At 55.4% G+C, this 26,986-nt stretch overlaps 2 protein-coding genes across 4 annotated transcripts in view; one reads left to right on the top strand and one right to left on the bottom strand.

The window, feature by feature from the left end:
• The first annotated feature begins 101 nt into the window (after positions 1-101).
• ENHO (energy homeostasis associated) lies at positions 102-2,411 on the top strand. 2 transcript variants are annotated; one of them, XM_082467644.1, is made up of 2 exons: positions 102-585; positions 1,608-1,759. In XM_082467644.1, the coding sequence occupies exons 1-2, from the start codon at positions 117-119 to the stop codon at positions 1,724-1,726; spliced, it is 588 nt and encodes a 195-aa protein (XP_082323770.1). In that variant the 5' UTR covers positions 102-116; the 3' UTR covers positions 1,727-1,759. The 2 variants fall into 2 exon arrangements, with proteins under 2 accessions (XP_082323770.1, XP_082323771.1); XM_082467645.1 differs by having other exon boundaries at positions 177-585; positions 1,608-2,411.
• Positions 2,412-2,469: 58 nt separating this feature from the next.
• The window catches only part of DNAI1 (dynein axonemal intermediate chain 1), a 60,820-nt gene continuing 36,303 nt past the window's right edge, over positions 2,470-26,986 (bottom strand). For both annotated transcript variants that reach the window (XM_082467574.1, XM_082467573.1), the window contains 10 exons: positions 24,008-24,125; positions 23,705-23,748; positions 15,600-15,847; positions 10,901-10,990; positions 10,684-10,771; positions 10,011-10,090; positions 8,659-8,807; positions 8,454-8,553; positions 5,809-5,994; positions 2,470-2,831 (listed from right to left, as the gene is read on the bottom strand). In XM_082467574.1, the coding sequence (XP_082323700.1) occupies positions 2,733-2,831; positions 5,809-5,994; positions 8,454-8,553; positions 8,659-8,807; positions 10,011-10,090; positions 10,684-10,771; positions 10,901-10,990; positions 15,600-15,847; positions 23,705-23,748; positions 24,008-24,125 (1,202 nt within the window). In that variant the 3' untranslated portion in view covers positions 2,470-2,732. The remainder of the gene's footprint in view (positions 2,832-5,808; positions 5,995-8,453; positions 8,554-8,658; positions 8,808-10,010; positions 10,091-10,683; positions 10,772-10,900; positions 10,991-15,599; positions 15,848-23,704; positions 23,749-24,007; positions 24,126-26,986) is intronic.

Genomic DNA, 26,986 nt, shown 5'->3' with positions numbered 1-26,986 from the left:
TCTTCCCGCCCCCGCCCCCGCCTGCACAAGGGGCGGGCCAGTCTTCACACCGGCGCACAACCAATGGCAAGGGAGCCTGGCAGGGCCAGCCAATTAAATGGCGGCAGCGGCGAGGGATGGCTCCTCCTCTGACAGGCCGCCGGCCGCTGGCCTCCGAGAAGGCGGGACTCTTTCTCTGTTTTTGCTGCCGACCGAGCCTGGCCGAGCCCAGCCGGGAGACCAGTCGAGCCCAGCCGAACGTAGCCGAACGTAGCCGAGCCCAGCCGAACCCCGCGCCCAGACGGCCGCCGCCGCCCGAGCGCCGCCGTGCGAGCAGGCGAGCGGCCTCGGCCGCGGAGGAGGCGCCGCCCCAGGGGGAGGAGGTCCCCGCTCGCCGCAGACCGCCCGCGGCAGAGGCCGCCCCGGTCGCGCCGCGGCGGGAGCGGCCGGTGGAGGCTGTGCTGCCGAGGGGGAGGGCCGGGGGGAGGGGACGTCACCCCTGCCCGCCTCCCGCTGCTCCCCGCCCGCAGGCTCCCGAGCAGCAGTCGGCGCCCAGCATCCCGCTGCCCCGGACCCTCCCGCGGGCGCGCACCGGGCTCAACTCAGGTAAGAGGGGTCCTCCCACCACGGGCATGGGGGGCGTTGAGAACCAGAGACGGAGATGAAGAGACATAGACACACACGGAGACACAGAGACACAGCCGGGGAGAAAGAGAGACAGACACAAAGACAGACACACACACGAGACACAAGAGACGCACAGAACTACAGAGACAGACCGCACGGAGAGGGGATAGAGACACGTCCATGGGGACAGACGGACACACAGCGGGGAAGAAAGAGAGACGGAGACACAAGAGACCCATACACACAGAGACAGGAAGAAAGAGACAAACAGAGACTGATATACACAAAGAAATAGACTGGGAGAGAAATGAAACACAAGAGAGACCCTTAGAGACTCAGAGATGGGGACACAGAGAGAGACAGATATAAAGAGAGCTACAGAGAGACAGACAGGTACACACGGAGGTGGGTATACAGAGGCAGAGGCACAGATCCAGGCAAGGGAGCCAAGGGACAGAGTAAGGGCCAGACACACAGACACATGCAGCTGACCTGGAGAGACAGTCTCACAGAAAGGTGCACCTAGGTACACAGCCTTAGATACACAGACCCACACATGCCTGCCAGGCCTCCACAAAGTTCCCTCTGTGTGAGCTGGCGCCTCTGGAGGTCTCCTGGGCTGGCTGGCTGGAGTCCTGAGTCGGGGGAGGTGCCCAGGCCACACCGAAGCTGGTCACAGTGCCCATCCTTCAAGGCCTTGGGCTTCCTCAATCCCACCCACTCACACAGTTCTTCTGAGGGCTGGATGTTCAGTGGGCAGGGCCAGGCCATGGCCACTGGTCAAAAGGAGAATGAGATATAGGCTGCCTAGTGCAGCTTCCTCACGGTAGCCACACCCCCATCCAGGTGCCCAGAGCCAGGTGTTGGCTCTGTGGGGTACTGAGGCCTGCTGGGAAGCCAGAGGTGTGGGAGCGGTCTGTCTTCCCTACGCCTCTCCTCCTAGGCCTAACCCCACCCCTTCCTCCTCACCACCCTTTGCCTTTGCTCTGTACCCCCCACAGGCTCAGAACTGCAGGCGGACGTCTTCACTGTCCGGGAATCATTGAGTGTGTGGACAGGACAGCCTCCTTGGAAGGCCGGCTATACCGGAGTCCCGCCTCGGCATGGGCCTTGCCATTGAGGCAGCTTCTCAGTCTGTGCTTGTCTGAGGGTGCTGCCCGTCATGGGGGCAGCCATCTCCCAGGGGGCCCTCATCGCCATCATCTGCAATGGCCTCGTAGGCTTCTTGCTGCTGCTGCTCTGGGTCATTCTCTGCTGGGCCTGCCACTCCCGCTCTGCCAACATCGACTCCCTCTCCGAATCCAGTCCCAACTCGAGCCCTGGCCCCTGTCCCGAGAAGGCACCCCCGCCCCAGAAGCTCAGCCATGAAGGCAGCTACCTGCTGCAGCCCTGAAGGCCCCTGGCCTAGCCCGGAGTCTGGGACTTAAGTCCACCCCACTTGGAACCTGGAATCGGGATCCCAGGGTCCAGCCAGCCTGGGGTCCAGAACTCAAGAGTCCAGCCTGTCTGGAGCTGGACCTAGCAGCCCAGAGTCTGGTCGGCCTGGCTCCAAGAGGGGCTCTGCTGGCCCTCGGTAGACAGGCCTGGGGTGGGGGGGTTCATGAGTTGGTGCTAGGGCCAGGGCCATCTGGACTCTGCTCCATCCCAGCGGTCAGGGGCTGGGTCCACCCGCCCCCTAGGCCAAGCGCCTCCAGGTCCTCGAGGTTGGGGAAGCAATCCATGGCAATAATGGGAGGGTGTCCAGGCTGGGCCCCTTCTCTGGTCCTCCTACTGTTTGCTGGATAATAAATGGAACTATGGCTCTACCCTGAGATTTTCTCCTCTTCCTGGGGGCCTTGCTGCAGCAAAATGAAAGGTTGTGGGTGGGCTTCCAGACCCAAGTTTATTTGCAGAAAGTAGGAGGGGGTAATGGTTGTTGAGGGCCAAGTCCTGGGGTGAGGTGCTGGGACCAGGGCTGGAGCAGGGTGCTAAGGGCAGGTTCTGGGACCTGATCAGGGGTGGGGTCACACACATACTGGGTGCTAAGCCTGGGCTGGGGTACCAGGGTACCCAGGCTTAGCACCCACTTGTACCAGGTGCTACAAGTACGGGGTTCAAGACATGGGCCAGGCCCTGGGGCCAGGCCCTCAGGTCTTGGGTTTCACTTCCCTCACCAGGTTCAGCAGTTTGTCCAGTTTTGCGATCTCCACAGCTGGACCCTTCTGCACTTCCTGGCCCTTCTTTTCCTGGGGAGAAGGGAAGTACACATGGGGGAGGAATGGTGAGGGATGGGCCACCTCTCTCTACTTCCCAGCACCACCTCCTGAGCCCAGCTTAGGCAGCTGTGCCACGCCTCTCTCCTGCCCAGTTAGATTCCGGACCCCTGCCTGCCGCCCCCAACCCCCCCAGGATCCTTCCCCGTGTCAGGTTGGGTGGCAGGGGCCCAGCTGAGGCCTGCAAGAAACATCCAGCTGTGTTTCTGAACCTCAGATCAACATAGGATCCTGATGCTGGGAGGTGTGGGGAGTGGGGGAAGCCAGGAAGAGCTGCAGCCCAGGGCCTCTAACTGTTGGGATCACCCTTCCCACAGGAAGGTCCCTGGCTGAGTCCTAACACGGAGCTAAGAGGTGTGTGTTTGTGGAGGGAAAAGAGTGTGGACAAAGCCACAGGTGCCCTCACCTAGTACTGTTACCTAGCACTTTCAGGTCAGGTTGGGAGTGGGGTACCATTTGGGGCCAGGCCTGCTGTGTCAGACATACCCGTGGTGGGGGCAGGTGTCAGGAGACCCAGGAGGGCGGTTGGGATATCCCATGTGATTCCAGATGTCCTTGGCTGGGACTGTCCCTCAGAAGAGCGGGTCCTGAATTTATGCCCCCTCACCCCTGCCTACAGGGCACTCTAATCCTTTAGCTGGTAAGCTGGGCCCTGAGAAAAAGAGAGCTGGGGCACTGGGGTATGTGTCACTCAGGCCCTGAGAGCTCCCTGGCAGACCAGCACCAGTGCCATCCTCCTTTCTGTCCAGGCGGTGGGGTGTGGGCTAGGCTGGGGCAGTTGCCATTTCCTGTCTTCCCTTTGTGCCCAGGCCCCCGTCCTCTCAGCCACCTGTGCCCACTGCTTACTGGCACCTGCCCCAGCCTTGCCTGCTGAGGGCCCAGTCTGGATCTGGCCCAGGCTGTGAGGTGGGAGGAGAATGCAGGGCCAGCAGGCCCCTTCCTGGCCCCATCTTGGCTGCTGACACCCTGTGGAACTTAGATTTCCTCCTGGCGTGACCCCTGCACCTGTTCCCAAATCTGTCTCCCCTCCCCGTGCGGCCCAGTGCCTTTGCCACTCCCCAGCTCACCTCTACATTCCTGAGGCAGAGGACAAAGATGTCTTTTTCTCTCTCTTCCCCCTCTCCCTCCCAAATTAACCTCGTGTTCTCTTCTTGCCCTCACCTCATCTCCTGGGAGTCAGGAGACCTGGGTTTTAGTTCCAGCTTTGTCATTAACTCCCTATATGACTTTGGGCAAGTTCTGCCCAAACTGTTTCTATCTATACAGTAGACGGGGAAAGTAGGGCTTGACCTTTGACAAGTTGGGCTCTGACACCAATCCTGGGAAGCTCCTTGGGCTGGGAAGTTGGGCCTCTGTGGCCAAGCCCTCTTGGGAAGATCAGGGAGACTGCAGCCTGCAGAGAGGGGCGGTAGGGATGCCCAGAGGACTTCCTTTGGCCCGAATCACTTGGCTGCTGATAGAGTCAGGTGGCGGTTTCACAGGAACTGCCAATCCACCCAAGAACTAGCCCCCAGCTATCACCTGCTCAGGTCCTCTGATTCCCAGGTACCCGTGTCCTCAGGTCCTCAGAGATATAGATGCTGAACCTTGCTCTGAGAGGAGTTGGGACTGTGGGAGATCCTTGCATCCCTGGGTCAAAGTGGGCAGGGCAGGCCCCCACCCAGATCTACTGCCTTCAAGGTGTAATGGTTATACCCCAGCCCCAAGGGGTCACCACCATCCCTCCCACAGGGCTGTCCAGCTCTCCTAGCTCAAGCCTGGGTTTTTCTCCTCACTAAATTAAGAGCAGATTTTATCTGTTCCACAAATTGTACTGCCTTCTTCCCCCTCCTTGAGGCCAGCTAGCTGTGCTTAGCAAAGAGTTTTAGACCACACCCAACCCCCGCCCCCCATCCCATCCCAGCCCCAGCCCACCACAGCCGCTGGGCCACAGCTGCAGGCGCTCAGCAGCCTTCTGAGTATTTATAGCCAAGTCCACCCCCTCCCCCAGCTGGCTACAATTACAGGCCCCGCCAAACTCCCAGCCCTTGCCTCCCTGGCCCTGGTGGGGGATAGGCCAGGCTGGCATGAGCAGGTTAGTGCGGTGGCCCCTGCCTTGGTAGGGCACCGGGGGGCAGGTGTCAGCAGTTGAAAGAGACAGGCCCCTGCCCTTGCCTCAAACTGCAAGTAAATGCCTCAAACTGCAACCAGGGGGTACAGTCATCAGGGCAACATGGCCCAGCTCCGGCCCAGCTCTGATCCTGGCCCAGAGCCTGGCAGGAAGCAAATTCCATTTTCTCTCCTAGCACCCAAATGGACAGGCCTGGGCTCTAGGTTTTTGGACGCTGGATTTTTAAGTTGGACCTTTGGGCTCTGGATTCTAAGGCCTGGGTTCTTAAGTCTGAATTGGGACTCTGAGAGCTAGACTTTGAGGTCATGGCTCTGGGCTCAGTGGCCTGTATTCAGGGCCCTTGGGCTCTGGGCAGGGTCTCCGGATCATCAGAGATTCCAGAAAGGAACCAGAGCTCAAAAGGAGGACTGCCTAGCTGCTGACCTAGTTACCCTCCTCATGGCTCATTTCCTACTTCCCGTGTGGACCCGCAGCTCCCAGTTCAGAAGCCCTGTGCAAGCCCAGCCAATGAAGCAGAAACTAAGCCTCAAGCCCCTGCCTGCATGACACCAAACAAGCCAATGATGCCCGTGTGCTTCCCCCAGGCTTCGGATCCTCATAGTCACCTGCTTACCTGATGTCTCCACCTGGGGGCCCCACAGGTAACTCAGATTCAGCATGTCACAACTGATCTGTCTCCTGCTTCTCCTATGCTCCTCACTTGGGCAATAACACCACCCTTACCTTGGGTCTCCAAAGCCAGAAACCTGGGGGCCACCCCCTGGCTCCTCCCCTTTCTCTCAACTCCCTGCCATCCTGGAGACTTTCTCTCACGGCAGCCCGAACTCCCCAAAACCGTACCTTCGGCATCTTGCGCAGATTGGGTGAGAGCTTGAGGCAGGTGACGTGCCCACGATCATCGCCCACAATGATGATGGGGTGGATGGGGTTGAACTGCACGTGGGTGAGCTTGTTCTTCTTTTGGGCCACCACAGGCTGGTTGCATATGGCCTCGTACTTGTTGATGGACAAGTCAAACACATGGGTCTGTGAAGAGGTGGGTGTCAGCACACTCGGGGAAACGAGACCCCTGTCACCCACCTCAGAGTAACTGCCCCTGAACTTTCTGGGGAAAGACGACAGAAGCCTAGGCAGTGTGAGAGGCAATGTGTGTCTCTGTTTGTTTTTCCTGTGGTTGAGGGAATGGGGATAAAACGTTTAGGAAAAAATTTAAGTCTATGCAGAATTAACACTAAGAGCAGCTGCCATTTATGGAGCACTTACTATGTACTAGACTCTGGGCAAGCATGTTACATGGTTGCATCATCTAATTATAATCCTCACAGCCGCTCTATAAGGTAGGTTCTGTTATTATCCCCATTTTATAAACGAAGAGAAAGAGGCTCTTAAGGCTAACTTGCCAGTAAGTGGCAGAGCCAGGTTTTCTACCAACTAATATGTGTCAGGTGTTCAGACAGTGCATGTCATAAAGGTGCTCAACAGGGACTTCCCTGGAGGCACAGTGGATAAGGCTCCGCGCTCCCAATGCAGGGGGCCTGGGTTCGATCCCTGGTCAGGGAACTAGATCCCACGTGCATGCTGCAACGAAGAGTTCTCATGCCACAGCTAAGGAGCTGGCGAGCCGCAACTAAAGAGCCCACCTGCCGCAACTAAGACCTAGCGCAACCAAATAAATAAATAAAAAATAAAATAAAATAAAACTGTTTTTAAAAAAGAACGGTGCTCAACAAATGTTTGATCTTATTTTTTACTGCATCCTAAGTCCGAACCATTAGCAACTCTTGCCTAGACGACTGTGGCAGCATCCTAACTGGTCTTCCTGCTTCAGCTCTTGCCCTTCTATCATCCATCCTTCATGCAGCAGCCAGACCTAACTTTAAAAAATCTAAAATCCTCCAATAGTCTCCCTGGGCACTCTACATAAAATCCAGAGTCCTTACTCTAGATTCTGCACTGTCTGCTCTCATCTCAGGCTCTCACCCCTTTGCCTACTAGACCCCAGCCACCCTACCTGCCTGTTTCTTAAACCCTTACAGCTAATTCTCCCCTCAGGGCATTTGCACTAGCTGTTCCTCTGTATGGAATGCATCCCCGCATCTTCACCTGGCTGGCTCTTTCTTGTGACTCAGCTCTCAGCTTGAATGTCACCTCTTTAAAGAAGATTTCCCTGACCACTTTATCTAAGAGACCACCGAGTCCTTTTCTTTTACATCACTCTCTCTCGTTTTAAAGATATAACAGCTTTGTGAAGATATAACTCACAGACTATAAAATTTACCCATTTAAAGTATACAATTCCTCTTTTTCAGTATATTCACAGTTATGTAACCATCACCACAACCAATTTTAGGACATTTTCATCACCCCCAAAAGAACCCTTATACCTATTACCAGTCATTCCCCATTTTCTCCCAACTCGTCTAGCCCTAGGTAACCACACATCTACTTTGTCCCTATAGATTTGCCTATTCTAGACCTATATAAATGGAATCATACAATGTTTGGTCTTTTGTGACTGGCTTCTTAAACTAAGCATTTTTCAAGGTTCATTCATGATATAGCATGCATCAATACTTCATTCCTTGTTATTACTGAATAATACTCCTTGTGGATATAGTACCTATTGCTTACCCATTCATCAGCTGACAGACATTTGGGTTGTTTCTACTTTTTGGCTGTTATGAATAATGCTGCTACAAACATTGGTGTACATACATCATCCTCTTTTAATCTCTGCCTAGCACTTAACACTACTGGGGGTTTCGTTGTTGTTCCTTTTGTCTCCTTCCCTTCACTGGAACGTAAGTTCTGTGAGAGCAGGAACCTGAATCACTAGGCCCTGGCCTGGAGCTGGGAACCGCAGTTGACCCTTGGTTAGGCATTTGTTCAGCAAATAGATGACTGACTCGAGGGTGATGCCTTAATCACTATATTCTTTTCTGGTAGGTGCTTCTCAGTTTATATCAAAGTCCAAAAGGAAAATGTACTGCATAAGAATTTTCTCACAAACTGTTTCTGAGCTTTCACCAACTCTCATTGTTGCACAGACCCCCTTCCATCTCCCCTTCTCAGACTCAGCTTGCACACTCCCAGGGATGGGGACCTCGTTGCCTTTTAGACACTATTTCAGTCACAGATCAACTCTGGCTCAGAAGTTTTTCCTTACATCAAGTTGGCACCTGCCACCCTGTAGCTCCCTCCCCAGGGCCCTCAGAGAAGATAACTGCTCCTCATGGCATCTTAACCCCCAGAGTGCTCTCTCCTTCAAGGTGAACAGCCCCACTCTCTCCTCCAGGCCTCACGGGATGAATGATCCCTCTTTTGACAGGGCCCTGGGTGGCCTGGCCCTTGAGGATACACAGTCCTTATGTTCTGCCTTCCCCCACCTGACCTGGGCATGGCGTGGGCTCTCCAGGAGGGAGACCTTGAGACAGCTAATCCTACCTTCAGGAGGGGGTCAGCAGGGTCAGGAAGGGGGCACTCACCTTCCCATTGGTGGTGACTGCTGCAAACACAGTGGAAGAGTATGGGGCCCAGGCCACGTCGCCCACGGCTGAATTTAGGTCATAGATGAACATCGGGGTGCTGCAGTGGGGAGGGGTGGAAAGCTCAGGGCACAGAGGGCTCACGGTGCCAGAGTCCCGCCGGCCCCAGCCCAGGGTGGCGCCTGGGGGAGGGCAGGCCCCTCACTTGATGGTGTGGTCCCAGATCTTCACGGTCCAGTCGGAGCTGCAGGATATGAAGACCTTGGTGTGGTAGGGGTTCCAGGACACGGCATCCACTGCCATGCTGTGGGCGTCATAGGTGCTGAGGAACCGGCTGGAGTAGGATTTGGAGCACTGGGGTGAGGGTGGGGGGGCGGGGGTCAGGAGTGAGAGGGGTCAGCAGCCACCACTCCCCTGGGGGCCCTGGAGGGTCAGACCCTGAGGTTCCTCTTCTGTCCTCGCCCCACATCACTGTCACAGCTGAGCTGGGGCCACGCTCTTGGTTGCATTTCTCACCCTCAAAGCAACCAGAGAGAAAGGGGGGGGGCTTAAGGGGCTGGGCAGGGGAGTCTTCCTGGAGGGTGAGGGAAGTCTGCCCAGAGGATTCCAGGCCTGGCAGAAAAGGCCTTCCCTCCCTGAACCCAGGCAGAGCAGGTGTAAGGGGCCCTGGGGGAGGTGTGGTGTCTCGCCTGTGTCCAGACCAAGGCCTGTGGACAGGCAGACAGAGCGCTGGATCCACCTGCACGGACAGAAGCCTTGCAGCAGTGATAAACATCCCACCTCGCCCAGGTGAGAGCAGGTACAGAGCCAGGAGCAAGTCCCAATCTCACGATTTCTCATTCGGTTTCTTGCCCTGACAGGCAGGCCCCTCACACCCTCCCTCCAGGAGACTGAGTGGCCAACTAGCCTCTTCCTCTCTCCCGCAGGGCCACTGGGAGGGGTGGAGAGGGGGTGGGGACCTCTTTTGCATTCAGACCAGCTCTGCCTGGGCCTCAGGGGCTCCTGGGAGGCGGCCTGTAATTAACATTCTGAGTCTCTGAGCCTAAGAAAAGCTTGCAGCAGAGCTATTTCTGGGTGGATGAAGGTTCAGAAGGATGTTCACCTACTAACACTGAGACTTGGCAGAAACTGGCCCTGAAGTTCCATCCTGCTGCCGGCTGGGATGAACCCGGTATTCAGAGATAAATTTTCTTGTTACCTGGCCTTGGAAGCTCAGCTCAAGTTCAGATCTCCTCCAGGAAGTCTCCCCAGAATGTTCCAAGCCCCCCAGCCTCCACTCCCAGCTCTACCTCCTCCACTCCCAGGAAGGGAGCAGGACCCAGAGGGAAGGATGCTGGGCTGGGCTAAAGTCACCCTCTAGATTCTCCATCGCCTTTCCTGCACTCAGCCGCTCTTCCCGCCACCCAAGCAGGTCAAGAAATGCATTCTCTTCCCGCAGGAAGCCTTCTAGAACTGATGAGCCCTAAGATCTGTCCGAACAGGGTCTGTTGAGAACGATAAGCTCCCAGGTCTAAGAGGCCCTGTAAGGAGCTGGCATTGAGGGCAGTGCTGCCTCACCTTGTAGATTTTCCCCTCCTCTGTGCCCACTAGGAACAGGTAGTCGATCTCTTTGTGGAAGTCAAAGGCAGTGCCACAGCCTTGGGAGAAGAGGGAACAGCTTTAGGCCAGTTCTGGGAGGGAGGCTCCCAGCACCTCCTCTACCCAGGATGGCCTGAGCCCAGGCGCTTGTGAGGGAGGGCTGGGGCCAGCCAGGCAAACAGAAACCCGGCCTCTGGCCTGCAGCTTGTCCCGGGCAGTTGGGACTCTGCAAACAGGCCAGGGCTTCTGCAGACAGGAATGGGGCCTGGATAAACAAGGCAGAGATTGAGTTAAACAGGGTCAGGGTCAAGGTAAACAGGGACAGGGTCTGCAAACAGGGATATGGTCTGTGCAAACAGGGTTATAGTCTGCATAAACAGGGGAGGAATTGAGTAAACAGGGAGAGGATCTGGGTAAACAGGGACCTGATCTGCATAAACAGGGATGGATCTGCATAACAGCACCCAGTCTGCATAAACAGGGAGGGTCTGCAAATGGCCAAGGGCTGGGTGCACTGGGCCAGGCTTTCTCATTACCTCCGGTCAGGCACAAATGGGGGAACTGTGCGGTGCAGCAGAAAGAGGGAGGACCAGAGACCTCATGGGCTGGGGTGACGTGGCCAGGCGTGGATGTGAGGGCCTGGGGCTCTTACCTACTGTGTGTATCTGCAAGTCCTCGAGACCCTTGGTCATGCTGTCCTCCACCTTCAGCTTGATGACGTCTGTGTGAACCAGCTCGCTCTGCAGTCACACAGGGACAGGGAAGCACATGGGTGGGGCTGGACCAGCAAGGTTGGGGGTCCTTCTGTCATTCAGCTCCCCCCACTCCCTATCTCCACCCCTGCATGACCCTTTCTGGGAAACAGGCACCTTCACGAGCGTCCAAGACACGATCCTGCCATCAGATGATACAGAGAAGAAGTTAAGGTTGTGGTCCATGTCATCCTTCTGCCACTTGACCTGAAACATCCCAAACTGTGAGCTCTAGGGTGTTGGGTTAGGGCCCCTCAAGAACCCATCTGAGGTCCAGAAGCCAGTTCTGTGGGCCCATATCCCAGAGTCCCCTGATTTCCCCACCCTCCCTCCTTCCACTCATTCCTCTCTCCCCGAGCATCCTGAGGCAACAGGCCAGTCGGGGCACTGCCCAGTGTCCGGGCTCAGCACTGGAGGTGCCCGGTTCCTCCCTGGGTTGAGTTTTAGAAGCCCAGTTGTAAGAAGGCAGTGGCTCTGGGTTTGGCCTCCTTACAGGGACTGGGAAGGACAGAGCCCATCAACCAGCTTCCTCATTTACAAAACAGGAACCATAATAGCATGGGCTTGTTGTAAGGAATAAATGAAACAATGAATGTGAAGCCCTTAGGTCAGAACATTGCAAATATGAAGTGTTCAATAAATATTATTAGCTAATATCCTCAGTATTACCATCATGCTAGGAATCAGGGTGGCAAGGCTCCTGGGGGGCTTTTTCCTGCTTCCTTGGGCCGTGGGGAGGAGCAGCCTCCCTCCACCACCCTCCCCATCCAGGCTTGGCCTTTCTCTAGGCGGCTCTCTTCTGTTCCCAACTTCACTTCACCACTAGCCCCTGCTTCCAGAATCTTGCTTCCAAATCTCAGATGTGAGCTGCATTTCTCCATCTGCAAATTGGGGTTAATAATCCTGCCCCACCCATCTTCTCTGGGCTGGAAGCAAACATATGCGAAAGTGTTTGGGAGACAGAGCTGTTGTCTTATGAAGATGACATGCTTGAGGCTCAAGTTTCTGTTGCCAGATGTGGAGGCCGGGCCGAGCCATGTCCGGGAGAGCTGGGGCAGGGCTGGGTGCCCAGATCTTTCCACCCTCCAGTTCCCTCCAGGCCTCCTGTGCTGGGGCCACTGTCCCTTCCCCCTGTCACAAGGAGAGGCCCCGTGAGGGAGGACAGGAACCCAGGGCTGCTGCCTGTAACCACAGTTGTCACCTGGCCCTTGAGGGGTGTGTGTAGCGGGGAGGGCATTGCTCTTCCGGGGCCACGCCCCAGGCCTGGCTGGTCAGAGCTGCAGGAGGGCAGACCCAGTCCTGCCTGGGTCTGTCCGGGCAGGCTGCTCTTTTGTACTTTCACTGGGGGGCCTATAACACCACAGAGCTTGTGAGGCACAAGTCAGAGCAGCCCTGATGCTGAGACCGCTTCCTCTTCCATGTAAAGGTAGTCCCTTTAAAGGGGGGAGGGGACCGGGGGTGTCAAAGGCCAGGCTGTAAGAGGCGCCAGGGAGCTGCCAAGGGAAGAGTTTAATGAGCGGCCGCCAGCGGGCTCGGAAATTGTATTTCACACCCCACTTAGCAGCCTGATGCCCAGTTGGGGGGCGGTGTGTGTGTATATGCAAGTGAGCATGTACGTGTGTGTGTGCGTGTGTGTGCAAGTCACACACATGCTCCTGGGGTCGAGGTGGGAGGGTAGGAATAAAGAGGGCCAAGAGGGGGCAGGTAGAAGTGGAGTTAAGAGAATGCATGAATGCCCAGGAAGCAGGTGATAGGGAGGAGACGGAGGCCTGTTTCACCGATTCCTTCTCTTTTGCCTTATCTGATTAGGGCAGGCACGTTTGACCCCAGGGGTCTGCTCATATCCTTCCTGCCCCCTTCCCTTCCCCAGTGTAGCACAGAATACACACACACACACACCCTGCAGAGTGTTGCTGGTTGAAGCTTCACAGCGGGGCCTGAACAGGGCTGCACTACCCAGATGGGCTCCCCTGGGAGGTAGCCTGTGCCATGGGACAGGAACCCAGTCTCCTTTGGACAGACAGTTCTCTCCCTGGCTCCAAAACCTTCCATGGCTCCCCACTGCCAACAGAACAAAGTCCTTCTGCCCCCAGCCTGGCATTTGAGATCTAAAACAACCTATCTCGTTCCTCCCAAGACACAGTCCCATCGAGAAGGACTTAGACTCTGATGTCTCTGACTCCTCATTCGCCAGCCTGGCTCTTCTTCAAGCTCCAGGATATACAGCCAAGTGCCTGTAGGACACCTCCTCCTCCGGCTTCTTATATTAACTTCTGGCCAGAAATCCGTGGATTTCCTACTGCGTCCCCCAAGCCGGAGTCCCAGGCACCGTCACCAATTTTTTCCTTTTCCCCATATCCAATCAGTCGTTTCCTGTTCTTGATTTTACTGCCTCGACAGCTCTCAACCTTATCTCCTCATTTTTATCTCCACTGCCCCTGTTGTAGCTCAGGCTTCAAGATCTCTCATGCTGCGGCCAGAGGACGTCTCCAAGACACTACCTGACTGTGGGACTTCTTTGCCCCAAACCCTCTGATGGTTGGGCAGTGATTTTCAAACTCTGCTGGGACAAGCTCTTAGGAGCCTCGTGAAAGTAGCTCAGGGGACGCGGGGAGTGATAACAGGGGACCCTCAAGCAATCAGGACCCTGATCCTACCAGAGCAGCCCCCACTCTCGTCTTATTAATACATCGGGCTTCTGTACTGACACTTCATTTGAGACCACTAACATGCAAAGTCCAATCTTCCTACTGGCTAGAGAAGCACACTCACGACTGAGCCCCTGTACGTTTCTCAGGTCCTGCTTCTCCTCCCTCTCCCTCACGCTGAGCTCCATGCGGTGTGTTGTTGCCCAGCAGGCCCCTCTGCTCGACGCCCGTGTCTTTCCGGTGCACGCGTGACCCCGTTGTATCCTTCTTCATCTAACGAATACTTCCTCATTCTTCGTGATTCAGCTTAGGTGTTGCTTCCTTTAGGAAGACCTCCCTGGCCCTCTGGCCCCTGGTCCCCATCCCAGACAATCTGGACAATCCTCAGCGCCCCCATGAGCCCTCCTTAGCACACTCCGTATCCTGCTCAGTTGTGGCTGCCGTATCCAGACACCAAGCCCTGAGCATCCTCAGCTCCCAGAGGAGAGAACAGGCAAGAGTTGACGAATGAATGGATGAATGAGGAAGCAGGGAGGGAATGAGAGCGAAAGAAGAGAACAGGAAGTCATCAAAGGAGTGAGAGGCAGGCCCCTCCCATGTCGCAAGCCCTGATTCCAGCCAAGAACTCTGAGTCTTCGGTTTTGCAAAGGCGGCAGCCCTGTTTTCCTGACAAGATGGTGGGAGAACAGAAGGCCACCCCGTCCAGTGTCCCTGGCACCCGCCCAGTGAAGGGGAAACTGTGTCTCCTGCACACCCTACTTCTCTCTCCAACCTGCGATTTGATTCAGAGAACAGAGCAGAGTGGGAGTAGGGTAGCTGGCCTTGGCCCCTCGCCCTCTCCTGGGCTTGAGGAGGATAGTCAGGCCACCCGGAGATGCTCTGTGCTTGGCCCTGGGCTGTCTGCCCATGCTGGGAAAGCCGGGCCGGGGCTGGTGCTGGTTCAGTTTGATCAAAGCGAGTCTTTTCTCCTCTCCCTGGGCTTTAAAGTCTCTGCAGACACCCTCCCCCTGTCTGGAGACCTCCGCGGGCCTGGACGCGATGAATGAGGAGGTGGGATTTTCAGAGGAGAGAACTCCTGAGGCTGCAAGTCTGGCTCCTGCTTTGGTCGAGAACTCTGGGGAGGGTGTTTAGGGGGAGGGGGTGCCCCAGCTCTGGGTAAAGGATGAAGCTGAGAGGCCACCACATCCTCTGTGCCTGGACAGCCTTCCCTCTGCTCGGGCCTGTCTGGGAGCTGAGAGCCAGTGCCTGGGGTGGGTGTCCACATGCCTCAGGAAGCTCAGGGCCAGACAGGCAGGGGTGCAGAGCCCGCCTGCAGACCCTGTCAGGGCAAGGGGGAGAGGAAGGTGAGAAGACAGATCCCAGCACTGCCTGAGGAGCCCAGAGGCCTTGGGCAACTTGAGGCAGAAATCTATGCTTAGATTCTCCCAGGCCTGCCCATGGGGTAAGGGTACACAGCCTCAGAAGGAGGGGGACCTTTGGAACACAGTGAGGAAGGGCCTGCAAAGCCAGAACTAAGAGACTGAGAATGAAACTGTGAAATCCACTCCCAGCGCAATAAGATGGGAGACGCAGAGTCAGGGTGAAATCTAGCCCCAGTGACTAGGTAATGGTCCCATTCTATGCCTGTCTGGAAAAGATGGGTGTTACACGGAACCCTCAGGGACAGACGTCACCTACCAGGCCTTACAGCCCCACCCAGAGGGCAGAGAACCGGCAGTGCCTACCCCTGTCTGGGAGTTCCCCAAATCTAGCCCAGATGGCAGAAGAGAGCCCCTGTAGGGAGCTGAGGAAGACCATAGACCCCTGGAGCCCTTGACACACTCAGCAGAGGCCCATCAGGCCCTGGGGGCTTCCCACCACGGGCTCTGAGTTCCTGACCACTACACCTAAGAGATCCGAGGTCCTTAGCAGATGGATGGGCCCTGCTTGATGGGAGCTCTGAGGCAGCGGACCCCAGCTCTTACCACAAACCCTCCTGCCTCCTGACACCTCGCCTCTGCCCTTCTCTGCCCCTTCTCACACCCAGCTCCTTGGTCTCTAAGCTGGTAGCTGTCATCCCCATGCCCTTGCCTGTGGCCCTCTCCTCCCCAAGGCCCCTCGTCCGGTGGCTCCCAGGCCCACACGCTACTCAGTCCCACCCACTTCTCCCACCCTGGTCGAAGGCTGACCTGCCACACAGGGTCTCTGTGCTTGCCACACTTGGCTGAGCTGCGGAAGGAGGGCTGGGAGTAGGGCTTCTTGAGGTTGTAAATGGCCACGTTGCCGTCGTAGTGGCCCACCACCACTAGGTAGGGATGGTCCACGTGCACGTCCAGACACAGGATGCCGCTCTCGCTGCTGAAGGTGTATTCGGGGAAGCTGGGGTTCTTCATGCTGTAGAACAGCAGCATGCCCCGGCTCTGCTTCATGAAGTCATCTGCCTCGGGGAAGAGGGCGGCGGTGATTGGACAGTCCCTGCTGGGGAAGCCCCGGCCCCTCCCTCACAGGGTGGACAAGCCCGGCCCTGCTCTGCCTCTGACAGAGAGCGTGGGAGACCTCTGGGGCTTCATCTTCTCTGTCCGTGAGACAGAATCATGCGACTTGACCCACCCCCTTCTCAGGGTTCACGAGAGGATCCAACAGATAAGGTGACCGGGCATATCTGAGGGACGGACGGTCATTCTCCTTAGTCTCCCTGGGGTGCAGGAAAGGGGGGCTGCAGGCTCAAAGAGTTGTTAAGTGAAGAATGTGGGTGGGCTTGGGAAGGAGCAGTATCCTCAGAGAGGGTCCAGATGCCCAGCCCATCTCCTGCCCTTAGGTGCTGGGATAATGGCCACGTACCCCTCATCCCCAGCCAAGGACAGGGGTTCAGTCTGGACTAGCACGGAATTGCCTGTAGGAGTCCCACACTAGCCACCTGTGGGCATCTTCCCAGACCCTCTGGTCCCACAGCCCCCAGCTGCAGCCTGAGCCCTAGCTCTAAGCGTGCTCCCAGATTCGAAGGGTCCCAGGCCAGCCAGTCAGGCTTCCATAGGCCACGGTGCTATCCCTCTGGCCTGGGCGCAGCCTTCGGTGATCGACAGTGGACCGCTCAGCAGACGTCCTCTTCCCGGCCCGCCCCATGGCAAGGGAACGCCTCCCACACTCCTTCATTCTCCGCACACTTGGCGCCCAGGCTGATAACGCAGTCACTGAATGGAATACAGTCCCAGCCCTCCATTCCCGCTCTCCCGCCACCAGCCCAGGACCCTTCCCAAGCTCAGAAGAGCCAGAGCTGGAGAGGTGGAAGTCTAGAGCAGCCCCCTGTCTTGGGGGCCCTATGCTAAGGCAGCCTTTTAGCTCCGCCGGCCCCCCAGGGCTACCTCCTCTGCCCCTGGTCACTGCAGGCCTGGGCCCTCCTCACGGAGTGGCCAGTCCTGAGGTGAGGAGCCCATGGGCGGGAAGGATGGCGAAGCAGCCCCAACTTGGTGAGCTTTGCTGAGTCATTCATTCTGTCTTGTTTCTAAGGCTGCCCCTTTCTTGAGGGAGCAGGTGACTGGGCTGGGCTCAGGGACAGTCTGGGCTGGGCTCCCTGGGCTCTGGGCGTGAGCTCAGCTGTGACCAGGTCCCAGGTATCCTCACCCTGGGCACTCTGCAAGCACAGCGGATGCTTCCTGGGAGCCGGGGTTAGGGAGCAGGGAGCAGCCAGGAGCCAGGCTGGCCTTAGGTGGGCAGAGTTGGAAGCTGAGGCCAGCCGGCCTGCCCACCAGAGCAGCGGTCTGTGGGGGAGCCCACCTTCCCTTGCTGTGGCTAATTGTCACCAGCTCTGGGACTCCTGTCAGGAACCCCTCCCCTGATCAGTTGCACGGGAGTCTTCCTGTGCAAGGAGGGGGCTGCCCCTGGAGTGGAAGGTACAAGGGTCCAGCTTGAGCCACGGGGAGGGCACACAGTGGTTCAGGAAGGAAAATGCTTCTGCTCCGGGGTTCTTGTCTTCTAAAAGTCCTAAAATGACATCACTACTCAGACCACCAATGGTCTCCATGTAATATCGTTGCTCAGGCTACCAGCAGTCCTAGTGATATCATCGCCCAGCCTGCCATCATTCCCAATATGATGCCGCCAACCAGGTAACCAGCAGTCCCAGTAAGACATTGGCATCAAGGTCACCTACAGCGCCTCAGTTCCTAGTGAGAGATACAATCCCATCAGGCTCAAGGCTCACAGAGCCTTGGGCCCTGGGCCCTGGGGTACTTTGTCCTGAATCCCACAGACTACCTGGCTCCCCACAGCAGGACCGGAGGGCCCAGTGACACAGATGGGAGCCCCCAGCCCCACACTCCATTACATAAAGAGGCAGGAGCCCTGAAGTCTGGGGCCAGTGAAGGAATTCCAGGTTATTCTAGGCCATAGGATTTCAGTGAGTATGTGTGGCTGGGTGAAAGGGAAAGAGGAACAGAGGAAGGGAAAGGGAGAGAAAGACGGAGGGAGGGTGGAGGGGAGGTGGGGAGGAGAAACCACATGGTGTGTGACTCCAAGGCAGGGGGAGAGGGCCGCTGGCCTGCCCTTAGCTCCACTCTGCACTTTTGCCCTTCTCCAGGAAGCCTTCTAGACCCTTCAGCCTCTCCTCTGTGAGTGCCCACCCTACCCCCAGGAACTCCTCTACCTGTACCGCATTATTACAGGTGGTTGTGAGCAGGTCTTTTCCTTAGCCTGCCACCAAAGGATGGAGTGAGGGAGCATGCCCTAGCGTGGTCCAGCAGGCTTACTCTGTCCAGGGAGAGAGTTGCCTCCTGCTAACCCTGCTCTGCTGGATAATCTCTAAGGCCTCCCTGACTCTGACCCTCAATGATCCATGAGATTTGGGGGAGGAGAATCAACTCCCTAATAGAGCCTGATCTGGCGGTTCTCAGAAAGCCATGGTCTCAGGGGACGGGTGGCTTAATTCCACCATAGACCAAAGCTCTCACTGCCCTCAGCTCCCTCTCCTAGGGCCCTAGCAGAGTAGTGCCCAGTGAGGAGCATGGATGGATGCCTTCTTGGACTGGCAATCACCATTGTGGGCCTCCGCCCCACAGCTCTACCCCTGCCCTACAAGGAAGAGCTCTAGATCACTCTGGAGAGTTCTGGCTGTCAGGAGAAGCCTGGGCTTCTGCTCAGGATTCAAGAAGGGCAAGGCAGACAGAGGGCATGTTGGGGCATCTGGCTAAAGCCAGGTCAGTGGTCAGAGGGAAGCAGATGACAAGCTGCAGAGACAATGATACCAAGCCAGTGTCGGTCAGCAGGCCTCCTCCTCTCTTCCTGTGGCTCCCAAACGAATCCAGCCCAGGGCTGACTCTAGGGCAGCAGCTGTTTAATGACTCCCTTATTAAGGCATGAAAAAGGCACTCGGAGGGGGCTGTGGTAGGCAGAATAATGCCCCCCAAATGTCCATGTCCTAATCTCCGGAGCCCATAAATATGTTACTTTGCACAGCAAAAGGGATTTTATAGATGTGATTAAATTAAAGACCTTGAGATGGGGAGATTATCCTGGATTATCCGGGTGGACCCAGTGTAATCACAGGGGTCCTTATAAGGGAAAGAAGGAGGCAGGAGAGTCAGAGAAGGAGGTGTGACAACTGAAGCAGATATCGCAATGATGCAATTGCTAGCTGGAAGGAGGCCACAAGCCATGGAATATGGGCAGCCTCGAAACTGGGAAAGGCAGGGAAATGGATGGTCCCCTAGAGCCTCCAAAAGATGAAGTCCTGCTTCATTCATTGATTCATTTGATTCAAATGAATCAAAATTCATTTGATTCAAATCAAAATTCATTTCATTCAAATGAATCAAAATTCATTTTGATTTTTGCTCAGCAAAACCCATTTTAGATGTCTGACCTCCAGAACTGTAAGATAATAAATCTGTGTTGTTTTAAGCCATCATGTTCACGGTAATTTGTTACCTCAGCAATAGGAAACTAATACAGTAGGCTTTCAGGGAAGGTTGACCCAAATTCTACTTTTAGGAATCAGAGGGAGAGGCCACTCAGGATGGCTGTTCTCTTGCTCTCTGAGCATCCCCTGATCAACCAGTCCCTGCTTCACCTACACCTTACTCACATGACCATCTAATTCTCTTAATCATAGGACTTAATCAGTAACTACCTACGTGCTTGCCCCCTGCCCCGGCTGCTGGTTTCCCTGGCGACTGATGAGCCAACCTGATGCCAATTCCCCCTATAAATGGTAGCCTCCTTCTCCCCCAGCAGCGAGGGTTGTGGCCATGTCCTGTGCGCAGTCTGCCATACACGGTGTAGGTGTTGCTCCAGGACCTTTTGCTTCTGACTTGTAAGAGTCCCTATCCAATAAGTTGCGGGTGTCTCTGTCACTTTCTCTGGGCTCCTTCTTTGGTCTCACAGCTGGGCAGTTACCAGGCTTGCAGGCCTGTGGGGTGCAGCCCAACAGCCCTGCAGATGGTACCTTTTTCTGGGGTGGTTTGGAAGCAATCCCTCTAGAAGTCAGGGGGATGGAGGCAATGATCCCCAGCTCTTCTGATGACAATAATGAAACCCTCCCTCAGTTTCCCACACCCCAGCCCTGCCACCTTGGACTCCAGGAACAGATATGGCCCTTGGGTTAGGATTTTCAGTCTCCAAAGGCAGGGGACTGGCCCAAGGCTGCCCCCAAGAAAGTACATCAGTGCTAGAGTGTTCCAAACCTCCAGTGTGGCCCAGAGACCGTGGTGCCAGGCTGGATCCAGCCTTCCAGGTAGCTGGGCTTTTCCAAGAGCTCTCACCTGATTAGAAGTCATATTTAAACAGTGTGGGAAATAGGAGCAAGGCCTTGGAGACAGAATACATCAAGCGGGACATTTAATATGATTTAGGGAAAATGAGGCAAACATTTGAGAACCTAAATAACTAACCAGTAATTAAACTAACAATGGGAATGCCCTTGCACTACAACCCGGTGAGCACAGTGGCCTTTATGGACTGTATTTACAAAGAGACCTGACAACATAATTAGTCCTGTAAATTTTACACAGCCTGCAGCTGAGGAGTGATGGATTTTGTGTGTGGAGGATGAACGGGGAGAAATGAGGTGGATGAATTTCCATTTTCAGTAAATGAAATTAACACTGCTTAATTAGTGAAGCTGACAAATAAATGATCAGGAAAGATTTAAATCCCTACAAGTGTATCCCTGGCCTGGGCAGGCTGAGGGACCGGCCAGGAGGTGGTGGGGCAGAGTGGGAATGGGTTTAGTGCTGGGACTCAGGGCCTGACTTTGGCCCCTTTTGAGGGTGCTGTCCCTCAGAGGCTGGGCTGAGGGACAGCTGGCTCTTCTGCCTTTCTAAGATGTGTCCTGCTGGGAGGCTTCCTCCCCGTCTCCTGTGTGATAGCCAGTCAGGACCACACAGTGTCTAGGATCTGTTCCACCATCCCTGCCCAACAGATCACGAGGAGTCCCCACTTCCCTGCTGTGAACTGCCTAACGGGCTGGAAAGCACCCCTTCAGTGCAGCAGGCTGATATAATTGCATCCCAGCTTTGCCCCGTGGGCCAGCTCTTCCTAGACTACCTCCTTTGCCTTCCAGTGTTCCTCCATCTTTCACCTGCTGACAGCCTTTCTTCACTCTGCTGAGACACGGAGCCTGGCCCTAGAGGGCACCCCAGTCTCTGCCCTATATGCAGCCTGACATGTCCACCATCTGGTACCCAGCAGCCACGAGGGGAGGCGGGTGTGATCGCTTCTGTGCTGTTGCAGGCAATTGCCCGGGCTCTTTTCCTCACCTGCTTGCTCCTGGCCTGGCTCCAGACGACCAGCCTTGGCCCCAGTCCTTCCTAGGGTGCATGCCTACCCCTGCCCAAGTCTTATTTGGCTGGGTCAGAGAATCAACATCTGGGAATTCCAGGCAAAAGGAGCCCTGGGCTGAGCTCATCAGGGTCAAACCCAACAACAAACCCAAATTCTCACTTTAGAGTCTGTCCACAGGAGGCCGAGTCTGATAATGGGAGGTTGGCTGCTGGGAATTTCCAAAGACAGTGTGATGGACGCTGGTGAGCCAGCTGCCCCTCACAATGACCCCGTCCAGTAACTACGGTGCCTTTTGCCTGCCTCAGCTTTGCCCCTCTTTCTTCCAGGGAGGCACGTGGGCACTTGAGAGCATGGGACTCCCAGGGGCGACCTCAGGAGTGAATGCAGGGGCCCTTCTGCATTCCAGCCCAGCCTGGCTCTGCTCAGGCCTCTGCAGATTGATGCTGACATGTACAAGGCTCTGGTGAATAGATGCCCTTTGGAAAACTGGTCAACATCTCCCGTACCAGTGACAGCAAATACCACCGCCGCCGCCGCTGCTGCTGGGCCCAGCTCTCTAAGAGAAGAGGTAGGGGCCTTGTCTGATACCCCTCTGTCCCTATAGCCCCCGCTCTCTGCTCAGGGCCCCGGAGGGTCCTGCAGGAAAGCTAAGAGACAGAATGCCAGACAAGTCAGCAATGGTTGTCCTTTATGTGCGAGTGGTTCCTACAGCTCATGGGGCACATTTGCTGCTTTTCTTCCACGCATGTCTCATGACAGCCCTGGGACAAAGGGCCGGCAGGTGTCAGCCTCTCCAGGTCACCGGTGAAAACACCAAGGCTGAGAGCAGCTTCTGGCCCCAGGTCATACCACTGGGAAGCGGTGCCATCCAGGCACGTGGATGTGGCCAACAAAGGACAAAGAGACCCTTCCTGGGTGTGTGCCTGCCCAAAGGAGGCCTCTGGGCCTGTTAGGCTTGGGGCCATCGATTCCTGGGGGGTGGGTTACTCTTCTCCACCGCTCCTGGCTAAGGCTGCTCCCATGGACAATCTCTATATGACCCCAACCAGCTGACGCCCCTCCTGGCCCTCGGCGAGAGGAGGATAGGGCTAGAGCTGAAGCAGTTTCTCCTCGCACCTGCTGGGGAGCACTCCACACCCCCACCTCAGTCCTGGGCAGAGAGCCTGGGCTGATCAGCCCCAGAGAGGGGTCCACACCCACTCCTGGGAGGGCCTGCTCAGCCCCCCACCCTGTTCCCGGCCCAGTAGCTGCAGCAGAGGGGGAGGAATGTGCTAGTTCCCTGACAGAGGGGGTGGGCGCTTCCCTCTTGGCAGTAGCCCATCCTCGGGAGTGGGGACACAAAGCGGGCATTTAGGGCATCCTCAAAGGCGGCCCAGACCACGAGACTGGGAGCAGCTCCAAGGGCTTCTCCCTGAGAGGAATGACAAACACCCACTCCTCCTGGCCCTCTCCTCCCTCCCCGACACCGGTCAAAGAATGGGCTGGGCGGACAGGCGGTCTGAGGGGCAGAGACCAGGAGCTTGTACGCCTGCCAGCCAGCAGCAGCTTGGAGAATGGGAAGGTTTTTCTGTTCGCAGAAGCTAATCCTCCTAGCCAGAAAACATGTTGTTCGCCTAGGGAGCTGCGGCTAACGCGAAGTATGGGGCCCTCTCCCGTTAGGAAGAGGGAACGCCCAGGCCAGTGCGGAGGCAGGGGCTTCTGCAGGGACCAAGGAACACGAAGGGAAAGCAAAGTGCCACACGGTTTCCATCCACAGTGCTGCCTCCTGCTGTGGGGTGATGGAAACTGGCGGGGACAGGAGCGTCCCGGAAGGCGGTGGTCTCCCAGGGTTCGGGGCCAGTGATGAACGTCAAGCGCTTGCCCCCCTTCCCCACCCCGCCTGCTCCAGGGCCTGCTCAGGAAACTCTCCTCCTTCAGCCCTCACCACCAAATCCCTCCCCAGGTCTGGTCCAGTCTACCTTCTCATCCTTCTCAAATCCACTTCTCCATCTCCACTCCACGCTGGTGGTTCAGATCCTGCCATCTCTCCTTGGGATGCCTCCCCAGTCTCCTAGCTGGTCTCCAGCCTCCAGTCTCACGCCTGCAAATCTCCCCTGCAGTGGTTGTGTCCCAGCCCTTCTCAAATTCCTTCAGTGTTTTCCCCTCCGGAGAAGGTCCAAGTTTCCTGGAATGGCTTACCAAGCCCTTTGCGGGCTAACCCTGCCCCCTCTACAGCTTCATTTCCTGCCATATCTCTCATGCTTCCAGACCTTTGCATGTGCAGCTCCCTCTGCCAGAAGTCCTCTCCCCCTCTTTCTTTACCATAATAACTCCTTCGAGGCTCATTTTGGCATAGTCCTTCATCCAGCACTAAATGCCAGTATGACAGTGGGTCTTCTCCATTAGACTGTGAGCATCCTGAGGGTGCTAGACTTAGTCATCTTTGTATCGTTCACACCTGGCAAAGAGCTCTGCACTGAGTAGGTACTTCGTGTTTGCTGGTTGAGTGAGAAAATGAACAGATAGCCAGATTACTTACAGGAGCCATGTCCCACTGCAAACAGATCATTGTACTTTGGATTCCTGCAAAAGAAATAAGAACCCCTTGGCCCAGGAAATGGACGTGGCTCTCCCATGTACAGTGGTGCCTTAACTACACTGTAGACATCTACTGTTGAGCTTAGAGACCGGGGACGATCCCATAAGAATCCCAGTCTCACTTTTTTCCATAATGCTACGCGTCACTTTCAAAGTGAGTAAGCGCGGTAGAAGCGCTCTGCTCAGGGCTTGGCACCCAGCAGGCGCTCAGGGATTCCAGGTTTTCTGCAATGTCTATACTCACCAGCAGAGGGCGGTGACGGCCAGGCGCTTGGCTTTGTCATTTTGGAACTTCCAGAGAGGCAGCAGCGTACCCTCCTGGTCCCGGTATTCGTCAGCAGCATCCTCGTAGTACTTGAAATCTTAAACACACACAGGCTGAGTCAGCCCTGGGACTGCCACTTTCTGTCTGGACCTCCTCGGCCAAAACAATTAACCTCTTTGTATTTCAGAGTGGGAATAGTCATAGTACCTATCTCAAAGGACTGTTGTGAGGATTAACTGCTAATATATGTAAAGTACTTAGAAAAATACCTGGCACAGAGTAAGCTCTCTACAATGTTGTTGTTACTGTCGTTGTTGTTTTTGGAGGTAAATTACATTAAAGTGGCTATGTCCTCGAGGATAATAATTCCAGGTCTGTCCATCTTCATATCCACTGCCAAGCCCCGCTGGAGTGAAGCTGACTTGGCTCCCTCATGGGTCCTCTGAGCTCAAGTTCATCTCCTGCCCTAAATTGTCTCTACCTCCCACTTCCTCTAACTTACGTAGAAGCCCCCTCCATCCTTCTACTTGTCTAAACCAGAAATCTTGGTAAACCTTGACTGATCTTTTTCCATCATTTCTCATGTTTTCCTTCTGATTATCTTTTTAGTCCATTCACTTCTGTCCAGACCCATAGCCACTTCCTAGGTTCAGGCCCCAAAAGCCATCACCTAGACTCTTACGCCACCCTCCTAGCAGGTCTCTCTACCTCCGGACACTCCTCCTCCAGTTCACATTCTGCAGAATAAACCACCTCCCCTACTGCCCTGAAAACCCCTCGATGGCTCCCCTTGCACAGGGGCTCCCTGGTCAAACCAAGGTTCCTGGCCACTACTTCCATGTCATTTCCAGCCAACTGTTCACCTACCCTCTATGTCAAACAGTGTCTAAAATGTCCTGCTCCTCCTGAAAACTCCCACTCACTCTAGATCCAGCTCAAACTCCCCCTGCTCTGTGAGGCCTTCACTTTCTTGCTGAGCAGAGCTCACCTCCTCCTCCGTCCCAGCCCTGCCTCTCATCCGCTGAAACGTGTGTCATACAGCGTTGCCCCTCTTTATCCTTTTGCCTGTCTCCCCCCGGCAGACAGCTCCTGGGGAGCAGGAAGCACGTTATTTTCATATCTGGACCCGCAGTGCCTAGCACAAGGCCAGCCACAGAGCAGACACCTGATGACTGTTCAAAGAAGGCAACAAAACAGATCAACAGAAGGGAAACGGTTCTTGGTCTCCTTTCCAACCCATTAGAAAATGATCCTCTTATCCAACGTGGTCAAGGACATGCCCAGGCACGGCCCCAGCCTCTCTCACAATGCCCGGCACTTCGAGGTTTGGGGACTACAGTCAGCCCTCAAAAATGGCTCAGACAAAAAAAAAAAATTAGAGTGGTCAGAGGCATGAGCCTTGATCACATCAGAGATGCCTGAGCTCAGACTATCTTTGAAAAGACTTTGTTTCAGAGAGGAGATTAATTGGTAACACTTCTCTGTTTTCACTTCTTCCCAAAGGGAAAAGTGTATGCAATTTAAACAAATCAAGGTTCAATGCATTTTTATGTGACTGTGTTCTTATAAATGAAAAAGGTTCACCAAGGCCAATTTCTCCATGGATATTAATCATGTTTGCAGCTCTTTGGTGGGCTGATTGCAGAGTCTGGGTTTCAGGAAGCCAAGCTGTGTGAGTGACAAATTCATTTACAGCTACCTTGTACTTTGACAGCTTTGAAAAGCACTCAAGGTCGTTTTCCAGCCTGAATGATAACAAGGGGGCTTGTTTAGGCTGCTGGTCTTGGCAGCCCTGGTTTCTCTGTGCCATGGGTGACCAATGAGCATCAAGTCACCAAGAAGAGCCCTGGGCTGTCAGCAGAGGAGACCAGCCAGCAGTGGGGAGCTGCCAACTCTGGGGAGGCAGCTGCTCCAAATAAATGCACAACCTCTTAGGGAACTACAGGCCACTTGGGAATGTGCTGTTCATGCCATGGGAAGGATTCCGTTTCCCTGGCTCTGTCAAAGACACCAGAATTTCCCAGGCCCCCAGGATTTAAGCGTTTCTGAATCAATCTCTTTCTTCACCTTGTCACTAATTAATCACTCACATAGACCTATTGAGTGTTTATTTGAAATGCCTCTTCCAGCTCAGTGGCTCTGTGGCCTCGTGCTAAAGTGCTTAGGCTATGGATCCAGGGGGCCTGTGTTCGAGTCCTGGTTGCGCCGCTGACACCACACACTAGCTGTGTTTTCGAACAAGTGGCGACATTTCAGCCTGAATGTCTCATCTATAAAATGGAGATAATAGTGGTTTTCACCTGACAGTGTGGCTGTCAGGATGCAATAAAATAATACATGTAAATTGCACAGTACAACGCCTGGTACATAGGCCCTTCCCAGGGAAGGCTGGTGCTTGCTGTTCACTGGTGTAACTGCACCTTTTTCTCCAACCCTGATGATGCATTCTGGGTAAGGTGCAGTGAGGCCCACTCCACCCACACCGGAGCCTCACCCTCGCCTCTGCCGCTGTATTCTGCCCAGTGGTACCCTCCTCCAGCCCTGCTCTCCTCGGGCTGTGTCCCTGCCCGGACAGTGTCTTTGAACTCTCTGCAGAGAAAGCTCAGATTCCCTGCGCGACATTCAAGGCCCTTCCTTAACTGGCCCCGACCACTTCTCCAGCCTGAACTCTCACCACTTTCCAACAGAGCCCCTGTCGGGGTCACTGAGCCTGCTGCCCCTTGTCCCCAGAGTCCTGTCCAATTCATTTTCACCGCTGAGTCACTGCTTGTGCTGTCTCCTGCCCAGCACATCTGCCCTCTGCTAATCTCCCACTCAAACTCTGCTTATCCCTTGGCATCCAGCTCAGCCCTCCCTGACGCCTTCCTTGACTGCTGTCACTCCTCACTTCCCCTCCTCCATTCTTGAGGATCCCCAGAGCAGTTTCTGTCTGCATTCTATCTCGTATATGGTCCCTAA

The sequence above is a fragment of the Balaenoptera physalus genome (genome assembly GCF_965194825.1).
Source record: "Balaenoptera physalus genome assembly, chromosome: 7".
Lineage (NCBI taxonomy): Eukaryota > Metazoa > Chordata > Mammalia > Artiodactyla > Balaenopteridae > Balaenoptera > Balaenoptera physalus.
This window is presented reverse-complemented; position numbering and strand designations above follow the sequence as displayed.

What these genes read in the sequence shown, in the direction of transcription:
- ENHO (XM_082467644.1), top strand. Translation starts at nt 117, where the DNA reads ATGGCTCCTCCTCTGACAGGCCGCCGGCCGCTGGCCTCCGAGAAGGCG. An exon ending in GCGCACCGGGCTCAACTCAG is followed by an intron (nt 586 to 1,607) that starts GTAAGAGGGGTC and finishes TACCCCCCACAG; the next exon opens with GCTCAGAACTGCAGGCGGAC.